This window comes from Haliotis asinina, chromosome 3 (genome assembly GCF_037392515.1).
Source record: "Haliotis asinina isolate JCU_RB_2024 chromosome 3, JCU_Hal_asi_v2, whole genome shotgun sequence".
NCBI lineage: Eukaryota > Metazoa > Mollusca > Gastropoda > Lepetellida > Haliotidae > Haliotis > Haliotis asinina.
Window position 1 is genome coordinate 18,743,645 of NC_090282.1, and position 17,062 is coordinate 18,760,706.

The 17,062-nt window shown below is 37.3% G+C and overlaps 1 protein-coding gene across 4 annotated transcripts in view; it reads left to right on the forward strand.

Annotated features, from left to right (window-relative positions):
* Nucleotides 1-17,062, forward strand: part of LOC137277605 (transducin-like enhancer protein 4) — a 39,361-nt gene that overhangs the window by 17,666 nt on the left and 4,633 nt on the right. For 2 of the 4 annotated variants that reach the window (XM_067809412.1, XM_067809414.1), the window contains exons 7-15: nt 1,378-1,543; nt 4,008-4,021; nt 11,480-11,587; nt 13,272-13,322; nt 13,578-13,721; nt 13,890-14,010; nt 15,131-15,276; nt 15,896-15,966; nt 16,833-17,013. In XM_067809412.1, coding sequence (XP_067665513.1) covers nt 1,378-1,543; nt 4,008-4,021; nt 11,480-11,587; nt 13,272-13,322; nt 13,578-13,721; nt 13,890-14,010; nt 15,131-15,276; nt 15,896-15,966; nt 16,833-17,013 — 1,002 coding nt within the window. Of the gene's footprint in view, nt 1-1,374; nt 1,544-4,007; nt 4,022-11,479; nt 11,588-13,271; nt 13,323-13,577; nt 13,722-13,889; nt 14,011-15,130; nt 15,277-15,895; nt 15,967-16,832; nt 17,014-17,062 lie in introns of all 4 variants that reach the window. The other 2 variants (XM_067809411.1, XM_067809413.1) reach the window with 2 other exon arrangements.

Here is a 17,062-nt window from a genome sequence, read left to right on the forward strand (position 1 = left end):
AGGTTTTTGTGACGATTGCAATCCTGCCTTGAATAGTCAGTTTCCAGCACAATAACAGTTTATTTGTGGAAGTGTTTAAATATGTGTATTCAGTAGATATATATCAAGCAGATGTGATACTTTTATAACTAGAATATCCATTTCCTTTGAGTGGCAAGATATATTAAATTGTAGTTGACAGCTGGAATCACTAACCCAGTTACTGGTTCTATTTGTGAACATTGTCCATATGTGGAATAAATAGTTTATTGCTCACCAATTTTTATCTATCTGAATAAACAGTATCATAGCAAATAATTGGAATATGGAATCTGAGTTATTTCTAAACTAAGGAGAAATTGTATTAGTGGGAGTATGGGTTGTGTAGGTAATATGATTATTTCTTAAAAATAAGCAATATGTTGTTTGGGAAGCTGCTTCTAGACATACATGTTGGCTTCTTGTTTAAATCCTTTTTATTATCACACTTGCAGAAGTTAATGACAAGAAGCAAAATATTCATAAGTAATTGTTTTCCATGAATGTAATAAATGGTGCTATTAGGAAAAATAGATCTAGTTTGTTCTAGTGCTGCCCCACTTTTTCTTAAAGTTTCTGACAATTCATTTGCAATACTATAATTTATATTAAAGCTGACCTATTCACCTACTCCAGTCCATATCGAAATTTATCAATACAGTGTTCACTGGACATCATGTTTAATATATACACTTACATATTCCTTGACAATTAAATTTACTAGTCCGGGATCTTGTATACATTTGGTTTACTTCGATGAGGAGGGTTTACCCGAGGAGGTCCAGGTAAAACAGGCCTTCAACAACCCATGCTGGCCATAAAAGGCGACTATGCTTGTCATAAGAGGCGACTGTCGGGATTAGGTGGTCAGGTTCCCTGTCTTGGTTGACTGTCATCGGTTCCCAGGTGCGCAGATCGATGCTGATGCTGTTGATCACTGGAGTGTCTAGTCCAGACTCAAATATTTACAGATTGAGAGCATATAGCTTGAATATAGCTGAGTGCCACATAAAACTAAACTCACACACTCACTCCCTTAAATGAGGGATTCTCAAATGTTTCTTAGTTTTTGAGACCATTTCTGCCTTTAAATGTTGGTACTAAACATGTCAACAAGAGTAGTTTTTTTGGATGAATGGGACTTTGAAACATTAATCCTGAGAGGATCATTGTAAATTTGGAATGATCACTTAGGTTTAAGATGGTTGGTGTGAGGGCAACATCAAACACTAGTGGAAAATATTATAAAAGAGAAAAGGTCATAAGATAATTTGACCTTCCTGTTACCATTTACTTTTTGATGTATTTATCATGCCGCTGGTTGGTTCAAGTAATCGTCATGCCTCTGTTGTTCAGCAGCAAATGCAGGCTCAGCATCTCCCTCACGCCCATGCCCCGCCCATCCCGATGACGCCTCACCCGTCAGGCTTGCAGCCCCCCATCCCCCCAGTGTCGAGTGGCTCCAGCCTTCTAGGGCTCCCTCAGAGTGCTTTCCCTCACCACCACCTTCTAAAGGAAGACAAGGGTAAGTGCAAGTTTTACCTATTTGGGGAAGGGAAAGATTGTGCAGGCCATTGGTGGATATGATGCCCATGTTGTATTCCTTGTACCGTATTTCCTCTGTTAGACACCACGCCATCAGTATATGCCAGACACACTGGTACTGTCATCGTGTCTGTCCAAACAGAACCTGGGTTTTCAATACTATCATGTTGGTGATTCATAATGTCTTTTTCTGTAAAGGTAACATTTTGAATATGGTACCGTGTAACCTAGGTGACCATTGTCTTAGGCCTCTGAGTATATGATAATCTGATGAGAGAAATCAACACAGTTGAAAGTCAGTCATAAATATGATCCTTAAAGGAATCAAAGTGAAGAGAAGTTTTAGAAACTGTATGAAGAATAATGTTAGCATTAGTTTGCATCAAAGTTACCAATTCCCTTCACAGTTAGCCTAGCTGGTTATCAAATAGTGCTGAATGATTTCTAGCCCTGTTTGATTACTTGGCACCCCCACATCGGGAAAACCCAATCTAGATGTATCTGAAATGTTTACTTACAGTTTGTTGAGCAGGCCCTGCATTGAAATATGAAGTTTATTGAATGTATATTTTGCAATTTGGTCTCATTTGCATAATTATCCGGACATGCCACCACGTTTATATTGGTCTGTCATATCGATAACACTACAGTATTTGATGCATTTTAGTGAGTGGAACTAGTCTTGATAAATGTTAACCCTTGCTGCAGGTAGAACTAGTGGCCCGGAAGTAAATGCCTACTTACTCGGCAGTTTTATTGCTTTTATACAAAATTATATCCACCGCATGTGGAGCTTATGGGCTGAATAACTAGGTTTGCATTTGAAATATGTATTGATTTTTGACTATTGTAATGTAATTGGCCATTTTGCTGCTTTTGTTTCATTTGGATGAAAGCTTCAACTTACTATATATTTTGTGTAAGGTAGCATATTCTAACATACTGTTTCTGTATGCTCCTATCAACATGCTAGTTTATGCCTCATTTCAGAAGAAATCATTTTTCACTTAGAATTGTAGTGGAAGTTTTGAACGTTGTGATTGTCAGTTATGTTGAAGTGTTTAATGATCAGTTTGCATTGTTAACATGTAACACTAAAAGATAATTTAAATAGAAAGTGATTGCAGGCCAGGGAAGTCTCGCCTCGTTAGCACAGGGTGTGTTCCACACAAGATGGTTGGGTTCATCCATATTAGTGATGATGGAGTAGCCTAGTGTTTAAGGCATTTGTTCATCACTATGAAGATCTGGGTTTGATTCTCCACATGTGTACAATGTGTGAAGCCCATTTCTTGTGTCACCTGAGGTGATACTGCTGGAATATTGCTAAAAGCAATGACCAAACTCTCTCACTCATCCATGTTATGGGGCTATCAGTAGTGTAGGGTTGTAAATAGGGCTGGGAAATATCCAGAACTATGTAGGTGTGTAGTGGTTTTATCACAGACCCCCTTTAAATCTGTTAAAAAATTCTTTAAATGCACAACTGTTAATGATACTTGTAGAATGACTTCACACTTTGTACCCATGTGCATAACTGAACCCAGGTCAGTGTGAAGAGCTTTAAGCTTGGCATTGTTATTGTAAGTTGATCCCTGTCATATTCCAGGGTTCATTGCCATCACCCTTGTCCTCCCACGGGGTAACACTGTATGCTGACATGGATGTGTCAACACCCGAGTCAGACATTCATAAGACTACAGTGAATTATTTGGTAGAATTTACTCCAGGTTTTCAAACTTGTAAAACAAGTCACTTTGTTCCCTGAAACTCCAAGGAATTGTACGTTTACTATCAATGAGTAGATCCCAAAAGATGGTTACGCTATACTCCATGGTGCATTTAATCAACTGCAGCAAGTTAGTAACTTGTGAAGCTATTTTGGTTCACTGTACTTAGGGACAATGTTACACTATGTGTTTGGCAGTGGATGGGTTGTGATGAAAGGCATGTAACAGACTTATTACGCCTAATCTTTAATCAGATCAATTACCATTACAAGCAGATGCTATTCTAATGCGAATATTGACAAGTTTTTATGACTTAATTAAGAATATCACAAGTCAGATGGGTCTGAGGTTCATAATGGCAATTGCATGTACTTGACATGTTAATGTTAAACAGTTGAAAAATATATGCACACAATATTAAAAAATCAATACATATTTCAAATGCAGACCTAGTTATTCAGCCCATAACCTCCACAATCTTTAGAGATAATTATAATATACATATATATTCTACTACAAGGTTATAGGACTTGAGATTCTTTCACACTGCAGTAGTAAAGCTGTTGTAGCAATGGATGATTAACAATGGCCATATGAAGAATTGTCTGTTCTATTGCTAATTTTTAATTGTTTATATTGGAACTGATTGTATGGGAATGATTGTATGAAAGATTACAAATCACATTTTAATAACACATTTTTCATTTCTTTCAGCAGAAGATAAGCATGTAAGTATATTTTTGTCTTCTTCACAAATCAAAGTATGACAGTACAGCAACAAATTATTTATTTATGCATACTCAATATAGACAGAAGTAATTCTTGCATTACATGCTGTGAGAAGTTTAATTTCCATAATTTTATAGGGAAGCATCATTATCAGCTGTTTAGGGGTTTTCTATCCCAACAAGTGAAGCAGTCATGTGTGCTAATGACAACAAGTGAGGAAATGTTCATTTGTTTTTGAGTGACAAATCAGGACAGAGGTGGTAAGAGTAAAGTTTGAGATCTAAATACACACATTCAAACAGTCTGAAATGAATCCTGTATTTTGTTTGAGGAATCAGTCGGACAATGTGGACAGAATCACTGTGTTCAGTGTTTGTGCAATGTTTGTTCTTACTCGTTCGTTTGGCGTCAACACTATACTGTGTTTGTTGGATTGGGTCGGCAAATTTCAACCCCATTCCTGTGATTGTGACACCAGCGTTATCAACTGGAGTTTGGCCTCTCTCTGTCCAAACAAACACTTCTTACAAAGGAAAATGTCTCAGTGGAGAGATAATGCCTCTTACTTAAAGCTCTCTTTGTTTTTTTAGAAACTTCATGAAATATGTTTCCTAAGCAAAGATGAACAGTGCTGTCTTATTTCCAAAATGCCATGCTTTACAAAAGAGTTGGGGGGTTTTTTTTGACGACAATTTGACATGGTATGATAGACATTTTACGTATGAGATTGATTCCCTAAAAGTTCAACTTTAAAAGATGTAAGTAGTGTGCTAGAAGTTGCAGTTTGCAAATTTACAAGATTGTTCTATTTGGGAAATATATATAATGAAATTACAAAGTTTCAATATTTACATTGTCCTGGCGCTGATGTACTATGCCTCGGTCTGTAAATAACCCTAAGTGGATTTTATTTCAATATTTGATATGTTGTTGACCTGTTCGCTTTAATCCTTTTACAACGAGGGTGAAACGCTTTTGAATATTCATCCTGTGTCCTTATTCTTAGCACAACGTTTACTTGCCCCATCCCTCCTTGAGAGTTGCTGTACATCCCTCAAAGTAAATTGCATGGCTCTTTATTATTTACAGTAGCCTCAATGTTTCACAAAGCCGTTTTCACAGTAATATTTACCTTTGTTACAGAAAACTCGCCTATCTAAGTTTAGCATAGTACTCTGAACACATTTCTAAATATGTTCGCAAATCTTTGCTATATCAATAGAGGATTCATTAGTATCTCGGACGTAGATCAAACGAAAACAGCCGAGAATATTTGTTGCTTTGAAAATATTAACTATGAAACAAAACAAATGTCAGAAAAAGTTTTAAATAAAACTTGTCCAATTTGTCAGGAAAGCCTTTGTTGGTTTGATGTGTAGTGCATGCTGGGAGTGTGAAATTCAAACAACGGCCAGCGGCAAGTGTTGTCATAAGATATTAACTGTTTGCTCTTCCGCGACTTGGACAATATTTGCAGTCTGTGGGTTACGATTCTCATCCTGCGACATCTTTCATCTGAACCCGAATATAGAGGGCGCTGTTTAAACACAAGGTCTTCCTCTGCATACAGGGGGGTATTTGCCCACACAAGTGACAAAGGATTATCTTCAGCCTGGCTGAAATGAGTTTGGTTGTATTGATTCTTCAATGTTTACTGCACTTGCACTACCCTAATAGGGCCTCAACTAATTTTTGAGTTTAATTTCCCAAATAGGGCCCCATATCTTAGAAAAATGGACACCCTTTCAGTGCCCTTCAACAGCTGACATCAGTTCTCTGATGAGAGTTTTTTTAACATTTGGTATCTGTCACCCTTTCATGAGCATTGTATCAATTGTATTTTGTATCACTTGTCAGTGATGTGTTAGAGTTGCTCTCATAATATCATAGTGTATTAGATAAGGAATATTTTGATAGTATTCCTTGACATATCATCAATATTTCATGTAATAAATTCCTTATTTTCAGGAAATCAATAAGTAATTTTTATGCAAAATGGGATCACAGCTTTAAATATTTGATCAAAATTGTTGAACTGTGTATATCTTCCCTCATCTCTGGCGTATGAAATGCCAGTAGTATAATTTTAACGTCATATTTCATGTATTGTGTGCTTATATATCTTCATGTGAAATAAGATGAACAAATCACATTGGAAACATGCATAAAATATGAAGAGATATAATGAGTAGCATTACAGTCTTATCGTTTATATATCATTATTATGGAATGTGATGATTGCAAAATATTTATTTCTGAAATGGATATCTTTTTTTAAAACATATATTTAGTTGGGGTTTAGCTAATGATTTGAACTCCAAAGAATTTTTTTTATATTTATGTATCATCAACAAGATATAAAATTATTTTTTATGCTTCTATATTTACATAATTTGGTTTGCAATAACAAGGCTTTGATGATCCATGAGGAAGTATTTATTTCAATATTTAGTGCTGATGTGGCTGAAGCATTATTAGGCGCTGAACTTCATATTTAAAAAAATATATTATCAAACAAATAAACTTTGTTTTTTGACTCCTAATGGCAAAACTAAATAGAAGTCCATTGCATCATGGAGTCTGCCAGGAGAAGGAATCAATAACATGTCGTCTCATCATTTCCATCTTATTGTGTTTCCTAATTTCCTGATTCTTTACTGCTTAAGTCCAAAAGATTGGCAGTAAATATTTACTTCAGCAGATATAAGACATGCTCGCACTGTTTTGAAAAGGAATTTGTCACACAGGAGCTGTCCATTTTGACAGGCCACCGAGTGCATTCATTGCTATTTGTTAATTAGGTGCTTTTTGTCCCTAATCCCTAAACACACTTCACTCCTAGTGCCCAAGATTAGAAATTCCGTCTCAAGGTGTTGGTGGTGATAATGTGACAGTGGTTGGTGGGTTCTTTTATCTTTGAAAAGATTAAACTAAAATCACCAGTAGAGAGCCAATTCAAATTCTCAAATACTTGTCAGCCAAACACACAGCATTGTGTGTGGGAGCCCCCATGAATAAAATTTCAGGATTTGACAGAAAATAAATTCATCCTTTTGAGGCTGTTTGTAAGGGATGTTGGTTCAAATGGAACCAGGAGCAAATATTCAAGAATGTCTAAGTTTACTTTGTGACGATGAAAATGGTGGAATTACAATAATCCTGCCTGTGAGTGTTGACTCTAGCCTATGGTGGTATTTACCTAGCAGCCGTTTATTTGTTTTCCCTGAGGGAGTGCTTTTCCCCGCTGTACAAATTAGATATTTTTCTTAACCCATCAATTAGATGGATCAGTAGTGGTAGGCTTGTTGTTTGCTCATGATTGGCGACCCTGCGATTAAAAATAAGAAGATTTCGGTTTAATGCTTGGCAGTTCTGATTATTGTGTTAGATATTTATTTCATATCGAAGAGTTATTCATGTAATGTTTTTCGTAGAAGTTGTTGAAGCACTGTGAGGTGAGTGTAACTCTGTTTGGACATATTGATTGTGCAAGTCCTTTTTAATGGCTGGTAATGATTCTGACTGTAAATATTTTTTGACCCATGGAATAATTAAGTGGTTATGATCAATACTTACCCCAGAATATCACAGTTTATGTAAATATCTTGCCATTGGGCAGATGTAAAGAGTTATCCAATAGCAGGCTAGAAGATAATGGATAGAGCAGTCTTGTTTGAAGGGGATTCATGACATGGTGCCCGGGAAGCAAGGAAACTGTGGAATAAATTTGCCATTCTGATATTTTGATTTGGTTGATATTTAACTGGTTGAAATTTTATATGCCAACATGGCTGATGAAAGAATCTTTGTGAACAAGTTGATTCTTTGGTGAAATGATAATCTCATCTTTCCGACATTGTGTATCAGCATAACTATCCTTCATGGATGATACTGAATATAAAATATGAGGATTCTGGGGAAAAGGTAACATCCATTTTGACACTTTAAATTCATTGTTCCCACCCCAACTAGTAGTCTTATCTGATTTTGGATGTTCGCCCAGTGTGTCAATATGTCCCATTGTGTAGTCACAAGGTTGTTTTGAAAATGAGACATAGCATTTGTATCTATCCATAACGCTGTATTGTTATTTTTGCTTCATATTTGGATGTTGCTCTTCACATTTAAATTGTGTAATGAACTTCCTTGCTTAGTGAACAGACCAAAGTTCAATTCAGAGGGCATTTAGTGACGTGACACATTAATGTTGACCTTTCTTCAACATTGAAAAACATCTGCTGACATGCGGCTAGTAATTTCAAGACTTCGACATAAATGATAGCCTATTGAAGATTGTGATGATTAATTTTGGATTTATTCCTGGCCTTATTTGGATTTTTTTTTTTTTTCAAAAATTGTCTAGTGAGTTGATGAGTGGTGTTTACAATGCTCCACGTCATTTAGAGGTTGTTGCAAAGTGGCTCCACCATGGTGACAGTGCAGACGTGCCAGCCCCGCCTACAGGAAATCCGTGTGTAATTTGGTAGATTTTCAAGTGTCACAATCGTATCTCGTGGAAATGCTCTGCTTTCATCATCAGTACTGAGAGGAAGTGATAACAGCATGTACTTCGTGGATGTTAAATCGCGTTGGGAGATGAGGAATATGAAGCCTTAAAGGAGCTCTTTGCTTTTCTGAGTATTATCTGGCATAATCACTTGAAAGTAGGAGTGAAAGTAATCTGGTAACTGTTAGTAAGGGTGAACTGCCAAGGGGCCTTAACTTATACTGTAGTCCCCTACACAGTACTGGATCTGCTAGTAATGAGTAAAAGTCCAACTGTCTTATGACTATAGTGTACTTGTTTTACTGGAGATGTGCATGTCAACAGACTGCTATACTTCCACAATAAGCTGATCTACCATTGTATTACTGAAAAACTGGCCAAAACATGTTAAGTCACGACTAGACCCGTGAAGGTCCCGGAGTGGAATAGGCCTTCAGCCACCCATGCTTGCCATAAAAGGCGACTATGCTTGTCGTAAGAAGCGACTAACGGGATCAGGTGGTCAGACTCGCTGACTTGGTTGACACATCGGTTCCCAATTGTGCAGATCAATGCTCATATTGTTAGTCACTGGATTGTCTGGTCCAGACTTCATTATTTACAGCCCGCCACCATGTTGCTTGAATATTGGTGAGTGCGGTGTAAAATTAAACTCACTCACTCAAGTCATGACTAGGCCATTGCCACATAAAACATTTCCTGAAGAAGATATTTTAACTCTGGAAGTACTTGTCCAACACTTCAATGTTCCTTTACTGCATGCAATGACAAATCAGCATTTAGTGGCTGTGTATGGTAGCCAGACTTGAGATGCAGCACTTAATTAATGGCTCTTTTACACTGGAATATTATCCTGAAATACAAATGGTATTAAAAAGCCTTGAAATATGATGAAACTGATTGGAATCTCAATTGCTATTCCTGCTGAAACTACTTACAACTGTGTGAGCACAAGTGTGGGATAATCTACTGGGTTGTGTTAAGTCTTGAGACCCTTGGCAGTGTTTGATTGAAAATACTTAGTCTGCGTGCTCCTACAAACATGAGGTCAGTTGTCATTACAGCAAGATCCTTGTGAGGTCACCAGTGTGTGTGCAGACATTATCTCATATCCGAGGTCACCTCCTTCAGCCATGGCATCAGGTACTATACCAACACTGGTGTCTACTTTTAAACCCACTATAACCAAACTGGTATTATTTACCAGGTTCTAGACGGAGGTAAAACATTTGCGGAACTTATCAGTATTGCCATAACTCTCGCCAGTTTAAATTGCACTGATCATCTGATAGTATTGACACAATGTGTAATGGATTTCCCTGGCCTTGCAGAACCATATCTCAACATAGTACATCAAATATTAGCAAGCCTGGCACCTCTATTGAAAATTTATCCAAACACTGTAATATTTCATTTGCTATAATCCCTTATCCTCGCCATCTGACGAAGTGCTTGACTTGCACTCGTTGCTTCTTAACGAGCACTGTACATTGCCGAGAGGCTAGAGAACCAGTAATGTGCAAATACCATCGCTTAGCAAGAGCCTAGGCCCAGCCAAGTCAAATACAACTCAAGTATTCTCTTTGTTTACCACATGGAGACTTCATCTGTAGTCGCTCTGGACTTCAAAAATGACTCACTTTATTCTGACAAAGTCTGTGTGGAGGAATTAATATTGACCAATCGTGGAAGTCAAATACTTGTATGCACCAATCAGATTGTAGAAAATCCTTTGCTTCCTTAGAGATAATCTTTTTTTTTGCACCTCCAATACTAAAGAGCACTCCCACGGAGCCTTCCTATTCTCCCAAGGGGACTTGTGTGATAAACAACTGTTATTATGGCTTGAATTTTGAAAAAGAATTGTAATGTCATATATCAAATGCCCTTTGACAGCATGGTTTATTGTTAAGCGTATTAAAGAAAACTAACTGCGGAATGTGATATATTAAGATATTAAAGGTGAACAGACGCGTTAGAGAGCAGTGTTAAGTGTGTTGTGAGCTTACAACACTCCTTGAACCTGCCAAGCTTGTGAAGCTAATGTTCCTCTTTATTAAGAGCAATGCATACTGAATATGGTTAACACAGTGTACTCTGGAACTAAACAGGGTCTGTGCATTTGGATTAGAGTTAAATCTAATAAACCACTTAAAGCTATGGCATAAGCAAATGAAAAATTCCTCATTGATTGACTGAGAAAAACATGATTTTCAAGGACCACTTTATGTTATGAATTCGGATAAGAGCATTGCTGTTTGCGTAATGATATTACACACAGGGTAAATACAACCTTGTGCTTTGTCAAACAACACGTCAAATATAATATTACAGCTCGTGAAACTGACTTGGACTATGCAATGCATCTGATTCAATGTAAACATACCTAGGGCTCTTAAGGACACCCCTGAGAATTACAAAATGTAAAGCGTTCTTGAGTTTGCAAATACACATGAAGGCGTATTGAAATTAAATCTCAAGGTACATTTTTGAGAAATATGTGTTCACTTTTTGAAAATATTTCTGTGGAGTCATTGTGAATGCTTGTGTTATTGTTACCACGCCCAAGGCTTAAAAGTGCAAAGTTGGTCAAGATTTAGTTTTTTAGGGCTTTCATTCCTGGTTTAATATCACTACCTCGCTACCATGGAGTAGGTGCATGAGAAGAAGTCATAGTTCTGTCTTTGTTTATATTTAGTTGTTGGCACTGAGGAGATTCTAGAGTCGTTACATTACAGAAATTAAGGTTCTTATTTATGGTTTCGTTTTCAATTGGATTTGGTGAATCATTTTGTTAGCAGCTGTATACTTCTAACTGAAATCACACTAATCTTGTGGATCATATTTTAAATGTTAAGAAAGTTTGGTTTTGTTAATTTATTTGTTTCAGCATTAATTGTGGGCCTTGTGATTTGATTTTTTGTTTAAATAATTGGATTTTGTTTTACAGAGACGGTCTGCCTCACCCCCAGTTCATGAAAACAAATACCGACATCGGAGTCGATCTCCTGATATGAATGACTCAGTGAAGAAAAGAAGACCTGAAGAGAGAGTAGTTGTAAGTATATTTTGTCGTTTGGAGAATTTTCAAGGGTTAGTCCTGAAATGCAAATTGAGTAATAATGAGGTTTTTTTTATACTGAATGTCCAGTTTTGTACCCTTTTAGCCTCTGTAGAAACTATCTATTATCTTTGCTCTTTGGTGTTAAAACAAGATCTCAGGCAGACAATGTGAATCCAGATTTGTCTTGTGTCATATACTTAAGGTTATGAAAAGGATGGAGGCATTTGAGTGAAATAGCCTGTTGGCTTAAAACAGAATGATCAGAATAGATATGTCTGTCCATCTCACGTGATGGGAATCCACATACAGTAATGTACTGTCTGCAACAACAGCTCTACTGCACAAATACTTATTTTTGTAATATTTTGTGATGGGCCTTATGTTGCTGTATGGAATTTGAGGAAGACTGTAAGCCAGTGGTGAAAGTGTTTGTTACTCAGTGGTTCCAGGTTTGATTCCCCACATGGGTACAATATGTGACACCCACTGACAGCACCCCCATGACATTGCTGGAATATTTCTAGTAGTGGGGTATAAACATACTCAATCTTTGGCATGTATAGATGAATGCAAGTTGATATGTTTAAAATTAAATCAATCATACTTTGTGGTCATAAGAAAGTCTTTCAAACTATGATGAAACATTTCTTGTTAAATGGTAAAGACAGATGGTCTCGTACTTTTTCATGATACCTTGATATTCGATGTCCTCTTATTTTCAGCCTCACTGTGATTGATGTCTTAATGATATTACCGATAGTTATAATAACAGGTTTGTTTCACAATGTAGCAATATGTCATGTTTCCCATGCTAGGTGATATCAACTCTGGGAATACACAATGCTTTTCAGAAAGTGGTCACATGTAACTTGTATTAACTTGTATTTGGAATTACATTTTCTCAGTAAACTTCAGATTCTTCTACTTTTGTTGGGTTGAGTCGCTTAAAGGATTTGTATCCATACACTCAAGAGTTGTGCACTGCCATCACACAACCATATTCAACCATCACAACTTTCACTGTGATTCCACATTGGCTGAATGAGTTTGGAGGCTGACTGTGTGTGCCAACGAATCCCAGACTGGACTTGGCCCAACAAAAGTACTAGTCTGTACTTCACTGAAAGAGTGTAATCCCAGATATAAGATGTGTTGTCCCTGGTTTGTCTGTGTGAACCTGAACTGGAGCTAATGTTGACGTCGTGATACAGGACAGGGATTCCAAGATGCCACAGGGCTCCAGATAAGGGCCGTATTGGCGTATGTACGGATAAAAAATATGCATGATACAGTAGGGGGAAAAATCAGAAAAAGTAGCAGATATGCACCACAGCAATGGTGTACGGTCTTAGAATCATTTAAGCATGTATTTGTCTGAAAAAGTTTTGCTTTATTGTTTATTGACCTGTTTACACAAGAGTAAAAATGTTGTGGTGCATATATGAAACGAAACATGAGGTTACTTACATGCCATTAAATTCCATTCATTACTCTAAAAACTTTTCCCAGTACTCTTGTATTGAAAAAATAACGCATACATACTCCTTATGTTGGAAGATCATCTGGAGCCCTGATGCCATTTTGTGTACATTGATGTAGTGTTATGGGTAGGTAGTATACAAGTTATTTAACCTGGTGATAATCGCAAATATAACCAATTGTTTGTAACTTTTTTTAGGACAGTGATGGAGAGAAGAGTGATCAGGATTTAGTTGTTGATGTTGGAGACGTAAGTACAAGTAGGAAAATGCTGCCTGTGTCAAAGATTTTCATACTGAAAAGAGAATCAGTCACTTATTTCAGGAGAATAATATGTTTAGTGCCATTGTGCAACTACTTTATTCATTGATTTTGATCAAAGTGGCATTGTAAGTACCACATTGAGATGGAGTTTTTAAACACTGCTAAAGTGTCGACTGCTATCAGGTAGAGCAGTGAGCCAATTTAATATTGAAATAATGTAACTGGTTCCCACCATTTCCAGGATACGGCATCTCCTTTAAACGGAGAAATGTCACCTCGGGAAAAGAATAAGGACCTTCTTAACAATAAGAAGGTAGACGACCGTAGCAGCCCTCGGAGTGACACTTCTTCACATGCTAGCTCTTCATCTTTGAAAAACAAAGAGGTATGTAGATGCAGCCTGTAATAGCCCGCATTATTTATATAGAGTCAGATAATCAATATTGCTTATGTATAACTTAGAAATAAATTCTCGTTCTTTCATGCAAATATATTTGAAGATTTTTTATAAAGTCTAGTATTTGTTTTTGAGTCATGCTCTGTTTCGTTCCAGAATGACAAGGCTGCTACGCCCGTCTCCAAATCTGCCACACCCACAAGTTCAGGAAGTGCTACCCCCGGACCATCAGGCCCTTCTGTTGCCGGGAAACCAGGTGCCAAAGTCCATCCTCTTGGTATGGGGAGTTTTGAGGATAGCTAGCACCTCAGAACTAGATAGGGTAGATGTACATCTTAGTGATTAGTACTATAGCGCTATTTGTGTGTCAGGACTAAATAGTAGGGTAGATGTACATCTTAGTGATTAGTACTATAGCGCTATCTGTGTCTCGGAACTAGATATGGTAGATGTACATCTTAGTGATTAGTACTATTGCGCTATTTGTGTGTCAGGACTAAATAGGGTAGATGTAAAGCCTATTGACTAGTAATATAGGGATAATGGTGTCTCAGGACTAGATAGGGTAGATGTAAGGCCTAGTGACTAGTAATCTAGGCCAGTTGTCTCAGTGCTGCTTGATGTAGACATTGATTAGTTTAGGTAGATTGGTTTCAGGTCTTGTGGTAGTATTCTGGAGGGTCTGTCATGATATGGATTGTCTTGTAGTTGTCTACATGGAGATGTGATATAGGATATATCAGGTGTCACATAGTAAGTTTGCCTGGAATGCCTCAGAAGTGTCATAACACAATCTTCAATAGGGGGACAGGGTGAGGATATGAATGCCCAGATAAAATTCATTCAGAAGAACAACAACACTTATCTACTCCCACTGTAAGTCATCACTAGAACGTAAAATAAGACTCAATAGTGCCAAGAGGTTTATTATCTCTACTTCAAACATTAAAATGGAAACAACTTTAACATGTTTTACTGCATTGTAACACTTTTAATACATAAATACTATAAATCTCAAAATAAACTTAATCTGTTCTATAGTCTTGCATAAGTTATGTCTAACCTGTGACGATCTGACATAGATTCATTCGGCAGCAACCTATACTTATTGGAATAAGTGACTAACACAATTTGTGGGGTGCACCCTTCTGTGTTGTTTTCATTGTACTTGATGTGTGTCGTAGTATGATGTCATTCAGTGGATTGTCTAATTCAAACTTAATTATTTACAAACTGCTCTCAGATAGCTGAAATAAAGCCGAATGTCAGCAATTGTGTTGGGCAACTGCCAATATTTCTAAGAACATTGAAAAAATGCAGATTACAGATTACACAGTGATCCCCTTTTTTGCCAGACTTGTTCAAATGGTACATGTCTACGTCTTTTAATTGTATAGGTGGTTTTCCTTTAATGCCGCATTCAGCCGCTGCAGCCCATGGAGGACTGCCAGGAGATTTGAGCCCAGGCGCCTTTAACAATGGCGCTGTGATGCCTAACGGCATCGGGGGAAGCCCCCTCAACAACTACTCTAGAGCTCCCATGGTAAGACCAGACAGGTTGCAGAAGTGCATGTTGCTATGCTGTAGTGTGGTGTGGATATCAACCTTTTTGTTTCATCTTTGTATAAAGTTGACATGCATTGATAGGATAATGACCTTATCACCTAGGCCCCGTTTCACAAAGCTCTCTTAAGCCTAAGTTCTTGAAAATTTTCTCTTAGTATTCTGTCTCCTATACTGTAACACAGGAGATACTAATGCTATGGGAAACGTTACAAGATCGTAGGCTTATGAGAGCTTTATGAAACGGTGCCCTTGAAAGTAGTTAACTGAACATTTCATCTTTATTTGTGTTTGAAGAATTTGTTGAAACTTCTAATTTGAGTCACTAAAATTTCAAGGCCCAGTTGGACCGGCGAATCTTCTTGTGTTTAGCATTATGCTTTAGGAAACTACAAATTCTTGTACTATTTTTGTTGGTGGCCCATCTGATATTTGAATTCTTGAGATCAAGGCAACAAATCACCTGTGTTATATTTTGTACTTGTTTTATATACTTCTCAACATTCCAAGTAGAAGAAATGAGTCCATGATTTACAGTTACTTGTGTCTGTGTATGTATGTCATTTAAGCAGTTGGTAATGGTGATGGTTCTGTTATAGGGGTTTGAACCCACAACTCATAGTGTGGGGCCCATGAGACCGGCACTCGGCAGCATTCCAGGGGGTAAACCGTAAGTACCACCATGCTGCATCTGTATCTCCAAACCTTAGTAGTTCAGTAGATTCTTGTTGGGGCCCGTTGTACAACTCGAGAAGATCAAATCTGACATTGCATATGAAATGGCTAAGTCATTTCCCTTTGAAATATTCATTGGTGTATGTGTGGGTGAAACACAATAGTATTCATAGATTTGTAATGTGTATGAACATTTTGTATGTGGTAATACAACAATGGATTAACAAGCTGTTCATGTTTTGTGTAATCCTCTTGAAAGTTTTGTGTGTGAGGAAGAAAACCCAGGGCATTGCAAGGGAGGCAACTCTTATTAAGACCTTTATCTGGTTCTCAACAAAGGCCTTCTTGGTATGAAAGACATTCAGTGGTTATAAATATTGTCTTATCTGTGGATGTAATGCTGATCCATTCTATTAAATGTGTAGCATCATCAGTTATTATGTAATCATGTCATTCATGTTATATTTTATATGTCATGTGTGTTTTATTGCCATTTGTAGATAATATGAATTTCCATTCAGTCTCATCACTTGAAAAAAGATACAGCTATACAAAAAATACACGTCTAGTAGTACCGTAGTGTCCTCTTTTATCTTACTGAATAAGAAGTCTTGTTATTATCAGCCACCATCCAGAGTTTCTTTCAAGAGTCCTTGGAAACAGGTTTATCAGAAGAAATCCTCGTCTCTTCATCTAATAAAAATAAGTTATTTCTGTTAAGTGATTGATATAAACAATAGTTTCGAACATCATGGATTTTTTTCTGCTAGACTTTAAGTAAATATTGTTCACTCCTTATTTGGCTTGATGAGAACTGTATTTACAAGTTCAGTTATTGCAATACTATTTTCTGGATTTCAGAGCATATTCCTTTCACGTCAGTGCAGACGGTCAGATGCAGCCGGTACCCTTTCCTCCAGATGCTCTGATTGGTCCAGGAATTCCACGTCATGCTCGGCAAATCAACACATTGAATCATGGGGAGGTTGTGTGTGCAGTTACTGTTAGCAACCCAACCAGACACGTGTATACAGGAGGCAAGGTAAGGAATGGTTGAGAGTTTGATTAAATGTATCCTATCAAACAAAACA